The 17,428-nt window shown below is 39.9% G+C and overlaps 1 protein-coding gene across 15 annotated transcripts in view; it reads left to right on the top strand.

Moving 5' to 3' along the window:
* Nucleotides 1–3,164: 3,164 nt before the first annotated feature.
* The window catches only part of BPTF (bromodomain PHD finger transcription factor), a 57,234-nt gene continuing 42,970 nt past the window's right edge, over nt 3,165–17,428 (top strand). For 7 of the 15 annotated variants that reach the window (XM_049811589.1, XM_049811590.1, XM_049811592.1 and 4 more), the window contains exons 1-2: nt 3,165–4,123; nt 16,466–17,288. In XM_049811589.1, coding sequence (XP_049667546.1) covers nt 3,484–4,123; nt 16,466–17,288 — 1,463 coding nt within the window. In that variant the 5' untranslated portion in view covers nt 3,165–3,483. Of the gene's footprint in view, nt 4,124–16,465; nt 17,289–17,428 lie in introns of those variants that run through there. The other 8 variants (XM_049811595.1, XM_049811600.1, XM_049811587.1 and 5 more) reach the window with 2 other exon arrangements.

Below are 17,428 nucleotides of genomic sequence, written 5' to 3'. Positions count from 1 at the left end.
ACTGAAGTTTTATGAAAGCAACACTTGTTGAAGGTATTACAGGTAAAAGCATCTATTGAATTGTACTTCTGATTAGGTGTTCACTTAAAACTAACTTGTTATAAGCTATCTCTGGGACTGAATATTCACCTAAATGAAAGGTTATCTGGGATAGGGGAAAATGGGACAGATAAGCATAATGGTAGATTTCATGAGGTGTAGTATAAAATGGATGGTTAGGGCCAGAGGCCTTCAGAGAGGACAGACTTAATACACGTTCAGAATAGTAAATAAGATGTTAAAAACTTATTTTTACTAATAATGTGATTGAATATTAATATAATTCAGCATATCAATATGTTGATATGCTTTGGTTTTCATTATACTAAATAAAATGGTAACACTGAATTACACCAGCAAAAGGCATGTATGCCCTTGCTTCCCTGACTGACTTAATTTAGTCTACATCTAAGCTCTAGTCTAACATTATTCAGCAACATCTTGGTGTCTTATAAATGTACATGTAACTGATTCTAGAGCTGAATACTTGAATTTAATGCCTAATACATGTTATGAAATAATTTGGAGGGAAGGACTGGACAAAAGCAGCTCAATAATTTAAGCAAGAGTGTATGCTCGCTTGTTATTAATGCCATCCAGCTGTAGGTTCTTGATTTCTTTCCCTTACCCTTGGAGAAAGCAACCCATCCAGACAACAGCTTGGAACAACTAGGCTATTCATCTTCTCCAAAGTGCCTTTTGAAAGGAGTCTTTCTCTCAGTCTGTCTTGAGTATGGAGGCAGTGTAGGGCCTCCTACCTAAAATTCCTTTTCCTGCTGTATTCAGTTCACTTACAAATACGCTCATTTAACTATACCAGCAGACTCAAAATAGGAGCTTCAGCTTCTTAATGGAGATAGGTTTTGTTCTTAGGAGTGGACATGGGTAGGTGAGTAGGTTAAGGGGTTATGGTTGGTTTCTCTGTACTGAGCTAAGCTGTGTGTTGGAAAGGACTAATTTATAGTCCTCACTCCTGAAAGTTAACATCCCTTTCTATGCATCCCTTTCTCCACCTATAAAATTAAAATTCTTCGTCCTATTCAGTAAGCACTTCCACATCAACAACTGATAAATCTTAAATAAGAGATGGGATTAAGAGACAAGGTATTCTGGTTCATTGTATTAAAAAGCAAATGATTATTAGTACCTTTGATCTACTACAGGTACACAAAATCCACAGTAGAGATATTAACACTCTCATAATGCTACAGGCTCTGTAGGTATCAGTGCAGAAGATAGACTAGGTCTCTCTGCTGGATTCTCAATGAATGTATAGATGGCAGAATTCACAAGTGTTTTGTCCAAGATCACAGAGGGAGGTAGTGAAATAACCCACCTCAAAGCATGTATCCCTATATTCATGTATTTAAAGAGTTACCATAATCCTTTGCAAACTTGTAAGAGGTTGCAACAATTAGCCTGACCTAAGCAATCTAAAGGTAACTTTGCAAGATTCAGAACACAAATTGAGTATGAAGGTGTAAATGGGGTTAGGCAATGTTGTCTACTACTGTTGCTGTGTCTGAATCATACTGTGTCTAGAACATGGCTCTGAGCCTGTGCAGCTGCACCACTGAATATAAAAGAGTGCAACTGAATATAAAAGAGATGCAGATAAAAAGCTGGATGTAAGAGTGCAAATTGGGCTAAACCCTGCTGCCTGGTGCCATTGTGACATTGTTGCATGCTTGACACTGCCGCAGGTTTGTGGGTTTAATGAGGTTCTCAGCCTGAGCAACAAGTTCACAAACAAAAGGCACTTCAAAAATTACTACAGAAGAATGCAAATTACACATTGGACATGTAACTGGCATGCTTATGGCATGACCAGTATTTCATCGTACCTCACAGAGAAGCATAAGCAAGGGCCTGAGAGAAAATGAAAACGCGAACGCACTTATTTGCTAACAATAAGACTTCAGACTCTCAGGGATCCCGTAGCTGTGTAGATTTAGCCATGGAAAGAGGACTGGTTGTAAGAAGCGCAAGACGTTTGCATGCCTTCGGCTGGCTTTCAGTTTGTACTGCTTTTGTTCAGGAAACTGATACCCTGAATTCAAGGGCTGGCATTAGAAACCCAACCGTGCAATTGCTTTCTGTAGATTTTTATCCCTTTGGGGACTTTGCAAACGGGAGAATGAGAGGAAATATAAAATAGGTGAAGCCTATCTCCCTTTCGTAGCGAACTGCAGCCACAGCAATTCAGAGAAAGTAGATGGACAAAAATGCAAAGGGCGGGGCCCTATGTGATCTCCTCAGTCGATTTGCTTTATCACGACCCTGGCTAAGTAACGGTGAGCTGTAAGAGGGTCTTAATTTCCGCATCGTGCGTGAAGATTTAAACCATGGCAAGAGATTAACATGGCAGTGGTCAAGAGGGCCTGCTTGGAGCTGGCGGCGGGCCGGGCGGCCGCTGCCTCAGGGCGGTGAAGGAGGGAAACCTCTCCTGAGGGGGTAGACCTGGTGGCTCTAGTTTTGGCGGGCGCTGCGGCGGGAGGGGAGAGCCTCGTAATGAGCCCCTGCCCGGGGCGGAGGGGAGGGGAGGGCAGAGCCGAGCCCGTCGCCTACCTGCGCTCACAGCTGTCCCCTGCAGGGGTGCGCGGCCGGCTGAGGCAGCCGTGGGACTCGGAGCTGAGGGGCGGCAGCCCGAGGGGCTCTGGGAGAGAGGACCGGTAACGGGCGTCGCTCTTCAGGTGTAGGGAGACGGTGAGGCCGAGGGGGACCCGGGGGCGGGGAGGTAGGGGGGAGGTTGGTGGTTGTGGCGCAGCTTCAGCCGCCGTCGGGGGAGCGCGGCGGGGCGCCCCGGGAGCGCCCGGCGCCGGGGCTGAGGGAGAGCCTCGTGGTGGGCAGCGGTGGCCGGGCAGCGCCTCGTGGCAGGTGGCGGTAAGAGCTGGAGTGGGCGTGAGGGGGGCAGACTGCGTGCCGGTGGAGGGGAGAGCGGCCAAGGGAGCGCGGAGGAAAGCGGCGGTGGGGCGGGCAGGGGCCGGGCAGCGCGGCGGGGAGCAGCCGGGGAGGAGGAGGAGGAGGAGGAGGAGGAGGAGGCGGGAGGGGTGGGGGGGGAAGCGCGGAGCCGCCCCAGCGCGCCGGCTCCAACATGGCTCTCGCGGCTGGCGGTGGCGGCGCCCCCTGGCGGCGGCAGGCGGGCGCGGCCGGTCACGTGAGGCGCTCGGGGCCTGCTGCCGCCGCCGCTTCCCCCAGTCAGAGCGGAGCGAGCCGAGGCAGAGACGAAGAAACAAGATGGCGGCCGGTGGCGATCCGGAGCGGGACGCCGGCAATTCGGATTGAGCCCTCGGCCCTCACAGCTCGGCGGCCCCCCCCCTCCCCGGCCCGGATCCCTCGCAGGGGGGGGAGCTTCCCCGTAGCCGCCTGTCCGGACTCCGAGCGCCCTCCCGAGCCTTCCTTCCCCCTCCCTTCCCCCCCCCCCCCCTCGGCCAGCGCCCAGAGATGCGGGGCCGGCGAGGCAGGCCGCCCAAGCAGCAGCAGCCGGCGGCGGCCACCGCTCAGGCGAGCTCCCCGGCTCCGCCCGCCCCGGCGGGCCCCATCGGGGGGCTGAGGTCCCGGCAGCGGGGCAGCAGCCGCGGCAGGTGGGCGACCTCGGCCCAGGCGGAGACGGCGGGGCCCAAGCAGAAGGGAGCCGGGGCTGCCCAGGCCTCTTCCCCCGCCACCGCCTCCCCCAGGGGGGGCAGCAAGAGGAAGGGAGGCAGCGGCAGCAGCAGCACCCCTGGTGGGGGAGGCAGCAGCGGTAAGGGTAGGGGCAGGGCTGGGGCTGGAGGAGCAGGGGGAGGAGGCGGAGGAGGCAGCTGCAACAGCCAAGGCAGGGCTGCCTCGTCCAGGAGGAGCATCAGCAAAGTGGTGTACGATGATCATGAGAGTGAAGAGGAGGAGGAGAGCATGGTGTCCGAGGAGGAAGAGGAGGGAGACCCCGAGGATAACCAGGACTCCGAGGAGGAAGAGGAGGAGGAGATAATGGAGGAGGAGGACGACGACGACTCTGACTACCCCGAAGAGATGGAGGATGAAGACGATGCCAGTTATTGCACTGAGAGCAGCTTCAGGAGCCACAGCACCTACAGCAGCACCCCAGGTAGAGAGTCAGTGGGATGAACTAAAACAAGTCGAGGGCACCCCACATGCTCCCTCTAGGTTTGCAAATACAGTCCGCACGCATTCTTCCTCCCATGCGTGTGTGTAAGGGATGCCTGCAAGCACTCACAGGGAGAGAGGGGTATGCAAATTAACGACTGGCAACCCCACGGATGCAGGGAACGTTAGAGATGCTTACAAACACATGCACTGAGAGGAGGGAGGGAGGGAGGGCAGTACAGGCTGTAACAAGGGGATGCTTTGCAAATATGCATGGAGATTCTGGTGACTGCAGAAATGCGTGATACACCAGAACGTGTTGCAAACAATGTCAAAAGTGTACGGAGCGTTCACTTAATATTTAAAAACAAGGGAAACGGGATGCATGCCTTGCAAAGAGGTCCTTTCAAATATATACAGGAAAGGATGGCTTGTGCTTGCAAATGTAACTTGATGTTGAAAGGAAGCACATGCAACTTGAACTGGCCTAAAAAAAAAAAAAAAAAAAAAAAAACCCATAAACACTGAAAATTTTCAGGCTCTTGAAATCAGAGATATAACTTGATCCAGCATTTACTGGCTTTAAAGACAAAACTAGCTTTCCAAGGAGGGAAATGAGGTGCATTGTTCAAAATGGAGATTGCATTGTTATAGTTTGGGGAAAAGTGCACAGGGCCTCATTGCAAGGGTGTAAACCTAGTTTTAGTTAAACACAAAGATTAAAAGGTGGAGGTTGAGTCAGAAGTCTTGGGTTTAAATACTGCATTTATCTTAAGATATGACAACCTTTAAAACTCATAGTGGGGTTAAAACTCGTTAAACATAATTGTGATTTTTTTTTTTTAACCTCTAGTGGCAAATTTGGGCTCAAATTTTTAAGGCCTGCACTTCTGTTTGTCCTTAATTAGTTCATTAACCATGTGGGTTTCAAGCTTCAAAAATTCTTTTATCTAAACTTAAGCACTTTGGATTTATTTGAATGCATTCCAGAAAGGAGTTCAAGCTTAGGATATTTTTTTTATTATTATCATTATTATTATTATTATTTTTGAGGTGTCTGAACCAGGAGAGTAGTTAAACTCAGGGATAACCTAGGAGTGTTTCTGAATTGGGCTACAGGGTAACAGACACTGCTGTTGTACAAGTATTTGACCAATTTGGAAAGGGGGAGGAACAGGTTGTTGATGTAAATGCATTGCATCTTAATTAAAAAACGAGTGTAGTTCTGAGTAGTTATCTGATGACTTTTAAAAAGGGGGAAGTACTGCCTACTAAATGTCATTTGTTTTTATTTTAGTGAGTTAATGGTATCAGCTCATTATGTGACTTCATAATAGTCCTTTAAAAAACTCTGTATGTCTGTCTATATATTTTTTAATCTATATCCATATGCTCAGGAACCTAAATGAATCAAAATAAGTACGCACATTACTAAATGAGATACGTTTTTTTTAAGGTGTTAGTTTACCTGTTGCAGGGATGTCCTGCAATCAAATGGAAATTTTTGAATATTTATTACTTTAAAGATTGAGGTCTGGCTTCACAGAAGACAAAAACTCTGAAGTACTCCCTTGACTTTTAACTCTTCATTTTCTGCTTAGTTGTGGTAACTTTAATTTTTATTACTGGGGGGAGGGGAGGGTGGCTTTTGTCAGGGAAAGAATATTTTTATGATTTTAATTGGCTAGGTCAGGAAAATATTTTTTAACATGAGCATCCAGGTTTAAAATTAATTCTACAGAGTATGGGTGTATTCAATTTTTGAAATGTACTTCAGTGTTTTGGCAAATAACAAGATACCTCTGTGTGCATTGTTGTGCAAGTGTAGACAGGTTTTACATGGTATTTAGGTGTATCAGAAACCATTTTGATAATTTGCATGTTTATTTCTCACTTGGTCAGGGTAACTTCAGTTAACTTTTTGAAGATAAGTTTAAGTGTAAGCATTTTCATCCTTATGTGCCTTTCTTTTTTTTTTTTTAATACTGAGTATTTGATAGTTAAACATCTGTGTTGTTATTTTGGCAATTTACTGGCAGTTGTCATTAGTTCAGTATTTGCCTAAAGGTCTCCCTCCCTCCTTCCCTCTCTCCCAGATAGGCTGTTGCCCTTTTGCAAAGAAAGTACAAACTTTTCATTCAATCAGCTCTGTCTGTCTTATTTCTGCTGAACAAATATCTACGTTGTGAGCACTGCTATGCAGTGGTGGCACTAATTGAAATCTTAGTCTTATCATAATCCAGGAAGAAATACTTGACATTACAACTGCATTAATAGGCAAGGAAAAGATTCACCTAACCTCAGTATCTCTTTATCTGACAGTAGCCAGTGCAGAGAAGAGTGTTAAGAATAGGGCAAGCATAGAGGGATGTGTCTCCAGAGTTCCTTCGTGGGCTCCAGTGCTCTTTGACTCAGGTGCATGCTGAGCCAGAATTGGTCTTTAGCTATGTTTAGGTACGGTGTTTTTTCTTTCATATATTTGTCTTCAAACTGACAAGTTGTAATATACAGAGACAAAGTTCCTGTGATTAACTGGAAGGCTTGAAGGAGTGTCTCCTCTATTGTTTTAAACTAGCCCCTGACAGAATCGTGCAGTGCCCGCTGGGTTTTTTCTACTAGAAGAGATGATGAACGATGTTTCTCTACTCACCTTCCCTCAGTCACGTGTAGCCTGAATCACTGCCACTTTCAGGATGTAGTCTTGGGGGCTGAAGAGTTTATTTTTTTGAGAGCAGGGTATTGAAAAAATGCAATCCCAGTCAAACTCTCCTACCAACCAAGATTTTACACATAAATCACATCCCACTTAAATGGGTGACAGACTTTTTACAGTTTTTTCAAACTTGCATTGAAGAACGAATTAAAAGATCACAATGCTATGTCTCTAGCCAAGAAAGGCTCGATTTTGTGCTTAGCAGGGAAGTTTACGATATATCTTGAACTTGAATGTAGGAGTAGTTTTTTACTATATTATTATTCAAGTATTTAAAGAAGCAAAATCTTAGGAATGGTAAAATGCCTTTGATGTAATGCTTAAAAATGGTACAGTGAAAACATTGTGTGAATGCATATGACGTTTATCATTGCTTTTTCTTCTGCTGGACAGACTTTTGGTAGAGGGATTTTGTGTGTGTGAGTAATGTCCCTTCTCTCTTGTCTGTTTGTATCCCCAGAAGGTAGATGTACTTGTAGGATAGGTATCCTTTATAACTTGTATCACTAAACATTTTTGCCATTACCTGTCCACTCCAAGTTCTACTTTAGGCTTGTCACAATTGCATTATAGATACCAAGTATATTCCATACGTTGCAGAATTTTAAAAGAAGGATTTAATCAAGATGCCTAGAAGTCCTTCATTTTTTTATATTTCTTGGTTTTTGTGAAAAACTTAGAAAACTAGCTTTAGGACAAGTTATACATCTAGATTCTGGCTGAGATAATCGTCAGTCTGTCTAACAAGCAAATGCACAACAGTAGAGTTGTGAGCCGAAAGATTTGTCTTAAAAGTACATTAATAAGATTTTTAGATGATTTTGCTAGTCTGCAAGCATTTACAGTGATTGACCATCACTTCTGTTAACCAGTTACTTCACCAGTGTGCTTTTATTTTCGGAGTGAAAGAATTTAGCTGGAAACAAGGTGCTGCATTTTGTGTCTGTAGAAATTTTATATCTTAACACGTTTTCATGCTCTTGAAGAACTGTTTAAGTGGAGATATCGAGATACGACAGTAAGATATGCAACCTCTTTTGTCTGTCATGTGAGAAGATTTACCAGCCTCCCAAACATCTTACCTAGGGTACCCTGTTCTCTAAATTATATCTGGCATGCTTTTATTTTACCATTTAGTTATCTGAACTTTGATTTCTACTCTAGAGGAACTATCACAAGTTCATCATGCCAGTCATCAAAAATGTAGGAGAGTCCTAGCAAAGAAATTGTGTAGAAGGCCAAACGAGTAAATCTGTGGCTGATTCTGTTGTATTGACATGCAAATTTGCCGTTTTTCTGCAGAGAGCGGTTTGTCACTTTAGTCGTCTGAAAAGCTCTGTGCAGCAAATACTGTACCGTTATCAAAGTATGTATGTTGTAAAAGGTACAATAATTTGATGTATTGCAGATGAGTTGATTGTGCAAACTTTTTTTGTAGGTCTGCAGTAAAATTCCATAGCCGACTACTGTATTGCATAGAACTAATGTTAGGTGAATAAATGTGGATTTTAGATTGGGGCTGGCTTTCAGGGCTCATGAACTTCTGAAATTAGTTACAACTTAGCCTGAGTGTGCCCCAAGTAAGAAGTCTGTCAGGATGTTCCTGAAAATCATTATGTTAGTACTATTTTTCTTTGCCTTCGTTCTAGGCACAAAAGGGTTGTGCCTGAGTACTTCTGAGAATGACAATGTGGGATCTTATTTGCTACTTGTCTTGCACTAGTTATCCAGATGTTAACATGATGCCTTAGAATATAGGGGGGTTGTATTCCTGGCTTCTACTGAGAGTGTACTGATGGCCCTAATGTTGAGAAATTAAATTCTTAATGTAAAATCAGTAGAGAATATTAGTTTGATTTAGAAGTGTACTACTGGCAGGTGTACAAATTGAAAAAATAAAAAGCCAAAAGTTGTAAAGTTTTAAAACAGTTTTTCAAGAACATAAAGACCTAGTTTTGTGCAATGCAAGGCAGTAGTCACACTTAACTTAGGAGCATGTTGAGAATTTCTGTGATATGAGTGCTCTCAGGAAGGTGGTCTCAAGATCTAGTCTAGTAACCGGTTATTTTTTCATTTGTGCTTCAACTTCCAAAGCTTTTGTGGTGCTTGGAATGTCTCATTTTTAATGTTGGGTTAGATTTTAAGTTTAATCTGGTTTGTCGTTGTTGGGGTGGGTTTTTTTTTGTTTTTCCAGGCAAAATAAATAAATTTAGGTTAGGTACGATTGTTGCAGAGCAATATTCAAATTGCAGCTTCACTTACAAGTAGTTACAAATGCATCTTAGTCTTCAGAAAATTTTTCTGGAAGAGATTATTTGACCTGTGAATATTAGAAACATGACGATTGTCATGTTGGCATTTTTTAAGGGGAAAAAAAGTGTTTTGTAAGTCAAAGCCTTTAATTTTGGCCCATCCCAAGAAAAATATTTGGATTTTTCTATTTTGGTACTGCTTTTCATAATATATTCTTATTTTATGTTAAACTGATTCATTTTACTGCTTTCTCTTCTTTGGTGTAAGCTGAGCAAATGCTCTCTCAAGAGGTTGACTTTTAATTAAGGAACCAGTTTGGATATTGCTGTGACAAAACATGTAGCTACATTCAGTTTATGCAGTCTCCTGTGGAGTAAAAAAAAAAAAAGGAAAAAAGAAATGAAAAAAAAACCAAAAAATGTTCTCATGCATTTTCATCAATGTTTTCAGTTTTCTCAGTGATATCTAACAAGAACTTGTGTGTTGCTGTACATTCTCATTTGATACTTGCCTGGTGCAAAGCAGTAATGTGGGACAAGCAAATGTCTGATTCTTGTATGTTTATTAAAACCAAACAAAAATAGGACAGTCTTATTGAATTTAGGAGGGTAGTCAAAGGCCAAAATTTCCAGGAGGAAGGAAAACATAGGAGACAGCTTGTTCTCTAAGGAGTACTCATACTTTCAGGACATCATATAACTGCCAATTGGTCTTTATGTTGAGAAGTTTCTGTAGTGATTCATGATGTGGAAAACAAAGCCAACCCAGTTCTATTTTACTGAAGATGGACTTTTATGTAAGAGTACTGTAGTTTGACTTGACTTGTGGAACTTGAAGCCAGAAATTAATCTCTTATGGAGGCAAATTTGAAGTCTTGTCACTTGCTGGGGTAAATTTTGTGAAGTGCGCCTGTGGGGTGTGTGTTTTATATTCCACCCCCACCCCCCCAACAGATCACTGATGTATCTGAAACTCGTTGGTCTGTCTTTTCTTTCCCCTATACTCTATCAAGTTTGTCTCCACCGCAACTGTGAACAGGAACTCTAAGCTGGAGTCTTAGTGCCCAAATGCTGAGAAATTATGAGGAAGGGAAAGTTTAGAGAAGAGAAATGAGACCAGTTGCAAGCTTTCTAATCAAGAAATGCTGGAACCAGTGTTTATTTTTTAGGTCATACCAGTGCAGCTACCATTCTCGCCCTGTTTAAACAAGACAGTGGTTCTGGCAGAGTATTAGTTATGTAGGACCTCCATCCACCAGTCCATTACTTGAAATATGTTTGGCTGAAAGGCTGTGTTTACTAGTGCTGTACATCTGGAGTCAAGGGATATGTAATAAGTGAGACAAGGCAAAACCGGATTTTTTTCATTTTTGTTAGGCTACATGGGCATGGTAATTAGAATACAACTAAAGCACAAAGAGCATGAAAGACTTATTTAGTCATAGTAGAACCTTTCTGTATTCTGGACATTGGTGTAAGTAGTTCATTTAGATACTCTGTTTTAAAATTGTCTACATAAACCAGAAGATATGTTAAAGATGGTTAAAGTATTTTTAAGTTCCATATCCTCTTGTGGTTAAGGTATCAATGTGACTTTCCCTTTTCTTCTTCATTTCTGTGAATGAAAATGGAGACAAGCTTTTTGGTTTTTTATACTCCATTTCTAAATTTTGAAAGGGTCAGCATTTGAACCAAATAGGTTGAATAGATGGAAATTTAAAGGAAAAAAAAAAAAAGCAAGGGTTTGGTTTTCTTAAGTGCTTCAGTAAATTCTGGTTTTGGGTGCTCAGCCTGTTACTTCAGTTCAGTAACTTCATTTTATTTCAAGTATCATTAGTGTGTTTTGCTTAAATATTTGTAATATAAATTATTTTAATAGATTATGGTAAGTGTAGACTATAATTATCAATATCTATAATTAAATGTGCTATGTGAATAAAATTGTTTACTCTTTAATCTTAATTACAGGCAGCTCTTCAACTAGAGAATTCAAAATAGGGAGAGGCAACCATTGCAGACTCCTTCATCACATTTGGAGACAACTAGTGAAGGAATGTGATTTAAAAGAAGTGTATGCTAGATAGAAGTATAATGCTGAGATACTCAAGATGATCTGGATCCTGTAAATAGTCCAATCGTGGCAGCAGAAGGCTATTGGCAGATCAATTTATCCTTCCAAATAAAGCTATGGAATTGAATGGCATAGAAGTGGACATTTTATCTCTTTGTACTGGGTCAAACTTGAAGGTGGAATTTGATTCAGGGATTTGGTTAATATGCAGAAACGATCTTAGAAGTATACAATTTCTGTGTAATAAAACTTAAGTCCATTTTGGGAAACTTCAGTATGAGTAAATTGACTTTCTTTAATTGAGAGTAGATACATCTAGATTCAATTTAAAGTCCAGTCAGGTGGTGATGGTGCTTAAATGAGAAGTAACTCCTGCTGGTACACCTGCTCTGGAATCCTCTTGATGTTTTTTGTTTGATACAAAGTAGTACATATTGCATTTTCTACTTAAAAAAAAAAAAGTGCTGCTACGAGAAGAGATTTCCACAAATGGGAAATTATTCAAATTATAAAAATGATTTATCCAAAGTTATTTGAACTATACCAAGATAAATTGAAAAATATTAATGGGAGTAGGTGATGTAGTAATACAAAGTTAAGGAAAGAGAGCAACAGTGTAATTGTGTTGACTGCTCAATGTAGTCATTGCACTGAATTTGTTACACTATTTCACTTTGTATATTATTTGAAATACATATTAATGTAGTCCACATATGTAGTGTCCCAAATCAAAATAACTTTGTTATTGTGTAATCATCAATTGTATAATCTACACAAGCTTGCACTTCTCTCTTAAATATTTAAATTGAGGTCATTAAATTGATTATTTTTTAATCAATTTAATTAACTTTCAGTTAACACATCTTCTCACAGATAGTACTGAAAATTCCCTGTGGAGGGCAAAATCCATGTCGAATGACAACAAATTAAAAAAAAAAAACAAACAACAAAACACAAACCAACAAACAAGTTGTCAAATCCCAGAATCTCTAAAATAATTAAAAGTAAAATAAAATAATTTGAACATACAAATGTTTGAAGAGACCAAAGTTGTTTGGTTTTGGGGTTTGGGTTTTTTTGTCTGCCAGTGAATGTCAAATTGAAGCATTGGACAATTTGTCTTGTAGAAAAGAGATTTTCCTTGAAAGTGAAGAGCTTGGCAAGTTGGATACTTCTATTGTAGGAAAACTTTTTTCAAAATTTGAGGGATTTTTTTGTGTATATGAAGAACAGTTGGGTAAACATGAACTGTGATCTTCAAAAACCTTCACAGAAGTTGAAACTGCTTGTAAGTAGTGTGAGCTGTATGGGTTGTCAGCACATTGCAGATAATTAGCAATGAAGAAATTCTTATTATGAGAATCGCAAATGAGCCTGGAGTCAAAACTGCCTTTCTTCAGCTGTCTGAGCTAGTGACAAGGGAGGGGATTATCTACTCAACCAGTAGAATACAAAAATTTCAACTCAAAGCAGAGACTATAGTACTTTGACATCATTATGTCGTATTCAATTGGCCTACACTTTTAATTTAAGTCCAACAGTTGTTTAGAATGCTTCAAGATTTATGGGCACCTTGGCAGAGAATGTCCATCTTTTTCACTGGAGATTAGACTGCTTGGTTTGGTTGGTTTGGTTTGGGGGGTGGGGGGTGGGGGGTGGGGGTGGTGGTGTTCAAAGTTATTTGGAGTGTTTCTTGAGATTGCAGTTGATGCATCAAACAGTAATACGTTTAAGCACAAATTGCTTGGAATTTCTGAATTTCCAAATCACACACTGTGATTCTCTTCTTGACTTCAAGTTCTGTTCAACCTGGGTACAGCAAATACCAACAACAAATTGAAAGTGAAATTGAAAAAAAAACCCAAACCAAACAAACGTAGAAAGATTTGACATACTATGCCACCAAGTCATTAAAAAAAAAATATGGCTGGGTACCACGTCTTTCTAAAATATTCTGCATCTTTGAATACTTCCCTTTTTTAAGGAATCTGGAAACCAGATTATATGCAGTGCAGAATTGTTCAAAGCAGTTTGGTGTCCTAAAAGAGAAACGATTTGAGCTCTTGAGATGTGGTGTGTGATTTACAGTATGAATTGGGAGTGTTGAGTGATATGATATAGTAAGTGCTGCATACCATGAGGCATAACACAAAGTAGTGGACAAATGAAGCATATATTTTATAATGCATATGGTTTTCCTTACTGTCTAAACTATTAGTTTTACAATTAGTTTTGAAATTTCTGTACTTCATACCAAAGCAAACATGAAAATATGTAAATTGATTTAAATAGAAATGAAGAGTGGTGTGAATAATGCAGTCACACGGTTACATTGTACTTGCCCCAAAGTACAATTCTTTATTATGGGATTGTGACATACTTTGTGTCCTGACACCATATTTATTCTAGACCTCTAATTGTACCAATGTGCTTCCTTTGTAAGAGGAAGTGTTAGGGAACATTTTTAACTTTTTCAGAAAATATTAGGAATGCCTTGTTTCAAGGTTCTTTTTTGCTTTGCCTGTTATTTTGATGTAACAAAAACACCAGCGTTTATCTCTAGTGAAAGAGACATCAACAAAAGTGGTATATAGGGAGTCTGTTTTTTTTCAATGAAGGTTAAAAGCAATGCACAGGACATTAGAATTTTGTTCTCAGAGTAGAAGATCTCAACAAATGAGAGGAAATAAGGAGTCTGCTTCTTTCAGCAGTGTTCCTTCATTCTAGTTTATCTTTGCCTGAAATTACTGCAGGGGGTTTGTCACTTCTGATTAATTTAGGTAAACCAGGGTTATCGTTCTTGCTGCTTTCTTTCTTGAAGGGCTGTTTCTTTTATGGCTTTACTGTGTGACAGACATGTTTTTCTGCTACAGTTGCAAACATGGAGAAGATTCATAGTTTATAGCTCTGCCAGCTTTTTGTGATATTTGGACTCTCTGAAGACCATTAGTGATTTCAGAATATCTGTTCTGCATTGTTGTTGTCTTGCATGACTGCCTACTAGGACTAGTCCTATGGTGTCCTGCAATACTGAAGGAAGCTTCAGGACCCTGAAGTAGTTTAATCTGTGAGTGCACACGTGTGTTTTTTGCTTTGGGGTCTTTTAATTGAACCAACTCTGGTTTATGCATGTATGATTTTGGATCATGATGGTAGAAAAGTTGGGTTTAATCTAGATATTTCTTGCTGTAAGAATGCTTGCTTTGTGCCTGGCTGTGAAACTCCTGTGTTTTTGTGTGTTTGCCATGATTAAACATTTTCCACTGATTTATGCAGGAGCATATTGGAAGACAGTCATACAAGCATTCTTTCATTTTCCACAGTCAGTACTCAAACTTAACTAAACTTGGAAATTTATTTTTATACGCAGATGATGTTGACCTATTACTTCTGTAATGGAAACATCTGGCAGTTCATATTCTATATTGTTTCAGAGTGTCTAATTTGTTGCATAAGATTTCATTCTTTAAAGTTTGAGAGGGAGAGATGTATCTGGTGTCATCTTGCCATACTAGCTCAGTGACTGATTTATTTTTCTTCTGGAATCATTTGGCAAACTGTCTATTATGCATCAAGATGTTTCTTAAAGGTAGCTTTTCTTTTAGGTAACTTTTTTTTTTTTCCTTATCAGTGCATTAAAGTTTTAATGATGGTGGTTTTGGATTCAGCAGGATCTGTCTTTGGGTATCTGCCTGCCTTAGCAGGACTTTCCCACCCCCATTAGACTTATATCCTATATTTATGGGAGTATTGGAGGGAGTAGGGCGACTTGAACAAATGCAACAAACAGAGAACCTTTTCCTCTTAATGGTAACATCCAAGATAACTGGAACTTTATCTCTTAATTTTCTTGAACCAGTTTGGGGGGGGGGGGGGGCTGTTATGCACAGAATTTGATCAAAAAAGTATTAATGTGAAATTTAAAATTCCAGGATACTGGTTGTGTCACTCTTTAGTCTCGGATCACACAATGCATAATATGTGTCACTTTTTATTAGAGTGTGCATATGAAATTGATGTTATGGACAGCTTCATTTTTCCTTTGGATTTTCTCTGTGAATAAATTGTATCCTGCCGACCACTTCTCTCTGTGTAGAATTGATAATTATGAAATTTAGTTGTTGACCAGAATCTTAATATGCTTTCCAGAGGACCTAAAAACGTTTTCATCTCAGTTCTTGGTTTTAAACCAAGATGATTGTTTTATGATTAGTTTATGAGATTGTCTAAACTTGATTAAGTTTGGGGGTTTTTTTAAAAAAAAGGAAGTAGGTTTAATGAATGCATCCTAATACTTTAACTGATGGCTGCAAAGTAGTTGCATTTAGCTGAATACTGTTTCGTTACTTCGATAGAAGATTGAAATATTTCGTCTGTCTAGTAGTGCCGTGTACAGGAATTCTCCTCTTCTGTTTTTCCTTCTGCTTGGCATCAAGGATAGTGGAATTAAAGGCAAGAAAGTTAGCATCTCACCTGAATTAGCATCCGAGACTGATTTAATTACGCTTAGTGTCTTTTCTTTTGGGTAGTGAAACAGGTCTTCAGATTAGCTTTTTGTATTTGTCTTTTTCTGTCCATAATTCTACCTCCTCCTCATTCTGTGGATCTCTCTTCTGTTTTTGAAGCACGGGCATGTTTTTTTTGTTTGCTTCTTTTGAAAAATTGGGAGTTCCTGAAACATTTTCATAAAACATCACATTTGTTTCTTGCTTGTAGGTATCCAGGAGAAATATTCTAGTTAGAAAGCAGTGGACAAAGTGATTTGGGTGCTCTTTTGCGATTTAATTTGCTTGAAATTCATGTCCCAAGACATCTGCTTGAAATAATCTTTCTTGTATACTATTCCTGGACAGGAGAATAGCTTGCAATATTTTAATACAAAATATCTGTCGTTTGAAGCTTGATGCTTCAAGTTTAAAGTTAAAATTCCAAGAAGGAATGATAAACTAGTCATGCTGAATAAAAATGGGGAAAATTTCTAAATTAATATTTTGGCTGAGGGAAATGTTTTTTTTAACTAATTTAAACAATTAAAATTCTAGATGTCATTTTAAAGATTGAGTAGATGTATATTATATGGAAAATGCAACTGCTGTGACTAAAGCAAAACTTCAGATATCTTGTGTATTTATTTTCATACTGTTAATTAAAGTATAAGATTATTAGCTGAATTACCACATTTATGTAACTGTGAAGATGTGAATCCTTAGTTTGCGATAGTTTAGAAAGTTTGATGCAGTCGATGATAGGTGTTTAAACATTTTGACCTGTGAATGGCAAAATTCTTATTGTTGTTTTTTATTCCAGGTAGGAGAAGACAAAGAGTGCATCGTCCTCGTTCTCCAATATTGGAAGAAAAAGATATACCACCCTTGGAGTTTCCTAAATCCTCAGAGGACTTAATGGTGCCTAGTGAGCATATAATGAATGTTATTGCCATCTATGAGGTACTAAGGAACTTTGGCACTGTTTTACGCCTCTCTCCTTTTCGTTTTGAGGACTTCTGTGCTGCTCTGGTAAGTCAAGAGCAGTGCACACTTATGGCTGAGATGCATATAGTGCTTTTAAAAGCAGTTTTACGTGAAGAAGACACTTCAAATACTACCTTTGGACCTGCTGACCTCAAAGATAGCGTTAATTCCACTTTGTATTTCATAGATGGAATGACGTGGCCAGAGGTTCTGCGGGTATATTGTGAGAGTGACAAGGAATACCATCATGTTCTTCCTTACCAAGAGACAGAGGACTATCCTTATGGACCAGTAGAGAATAAAATCAAAGTTCTGCAGTTCTTAGTGGATCAGTTTCTTACAACAAACATTGCACGTGAAGAGTTAATGTCAGAAGGTGTTATTCAGTATGATGATCATTGTAGGGTTTGTCACAAACTTGGGGATTTGCTTTGCTGTGAAACTTGTTCAGCTGTGTACCATTTGGAGTGCGTGAAACCACCTCTTGAAGAGGTACCAGAAGACGAATGGCAGTGTGAGGTCTGCGTAGCACATAAGGTGCCTGGAGTAACTGACTGTGTTGCTGAAATCCAAAAAAATAAACCATACATTCGACATGAACCTATTGGATATGACAGGCATAGACGGAAATATTGGTTCCTGAACAGAAGAATCATTATGTAAGTAAACTATTAATTTAGTATTTTCTGAACAATAATATTGCATTGAATGTGTTTCTAATATATTCTGTAAGTTATTGTTGCCATCTTAAAATGGTTTTTTTTTTCTTTAGATAAGACTGTTGCTTGCTGTTTTGTAA

The sequence above is a fragment of the Accipiter gentilis genome, chromosome 10 (assembly GCF_929443795.1).
Source record: "Accipiter gentilis chromosome 10, bAccGen1.1, whole genome shotgun sequence".
NCBI lineage: Eukaryota > Metazoa > Chordata > Aves > Accipitriformes > Accipitridae > Astur > Astur gentilis.
The sequence above is the reverse complement of the archived record's forward strand: the minus strand, read 5'-3'. Positions and strand labels throughout refer to the sequence as shown.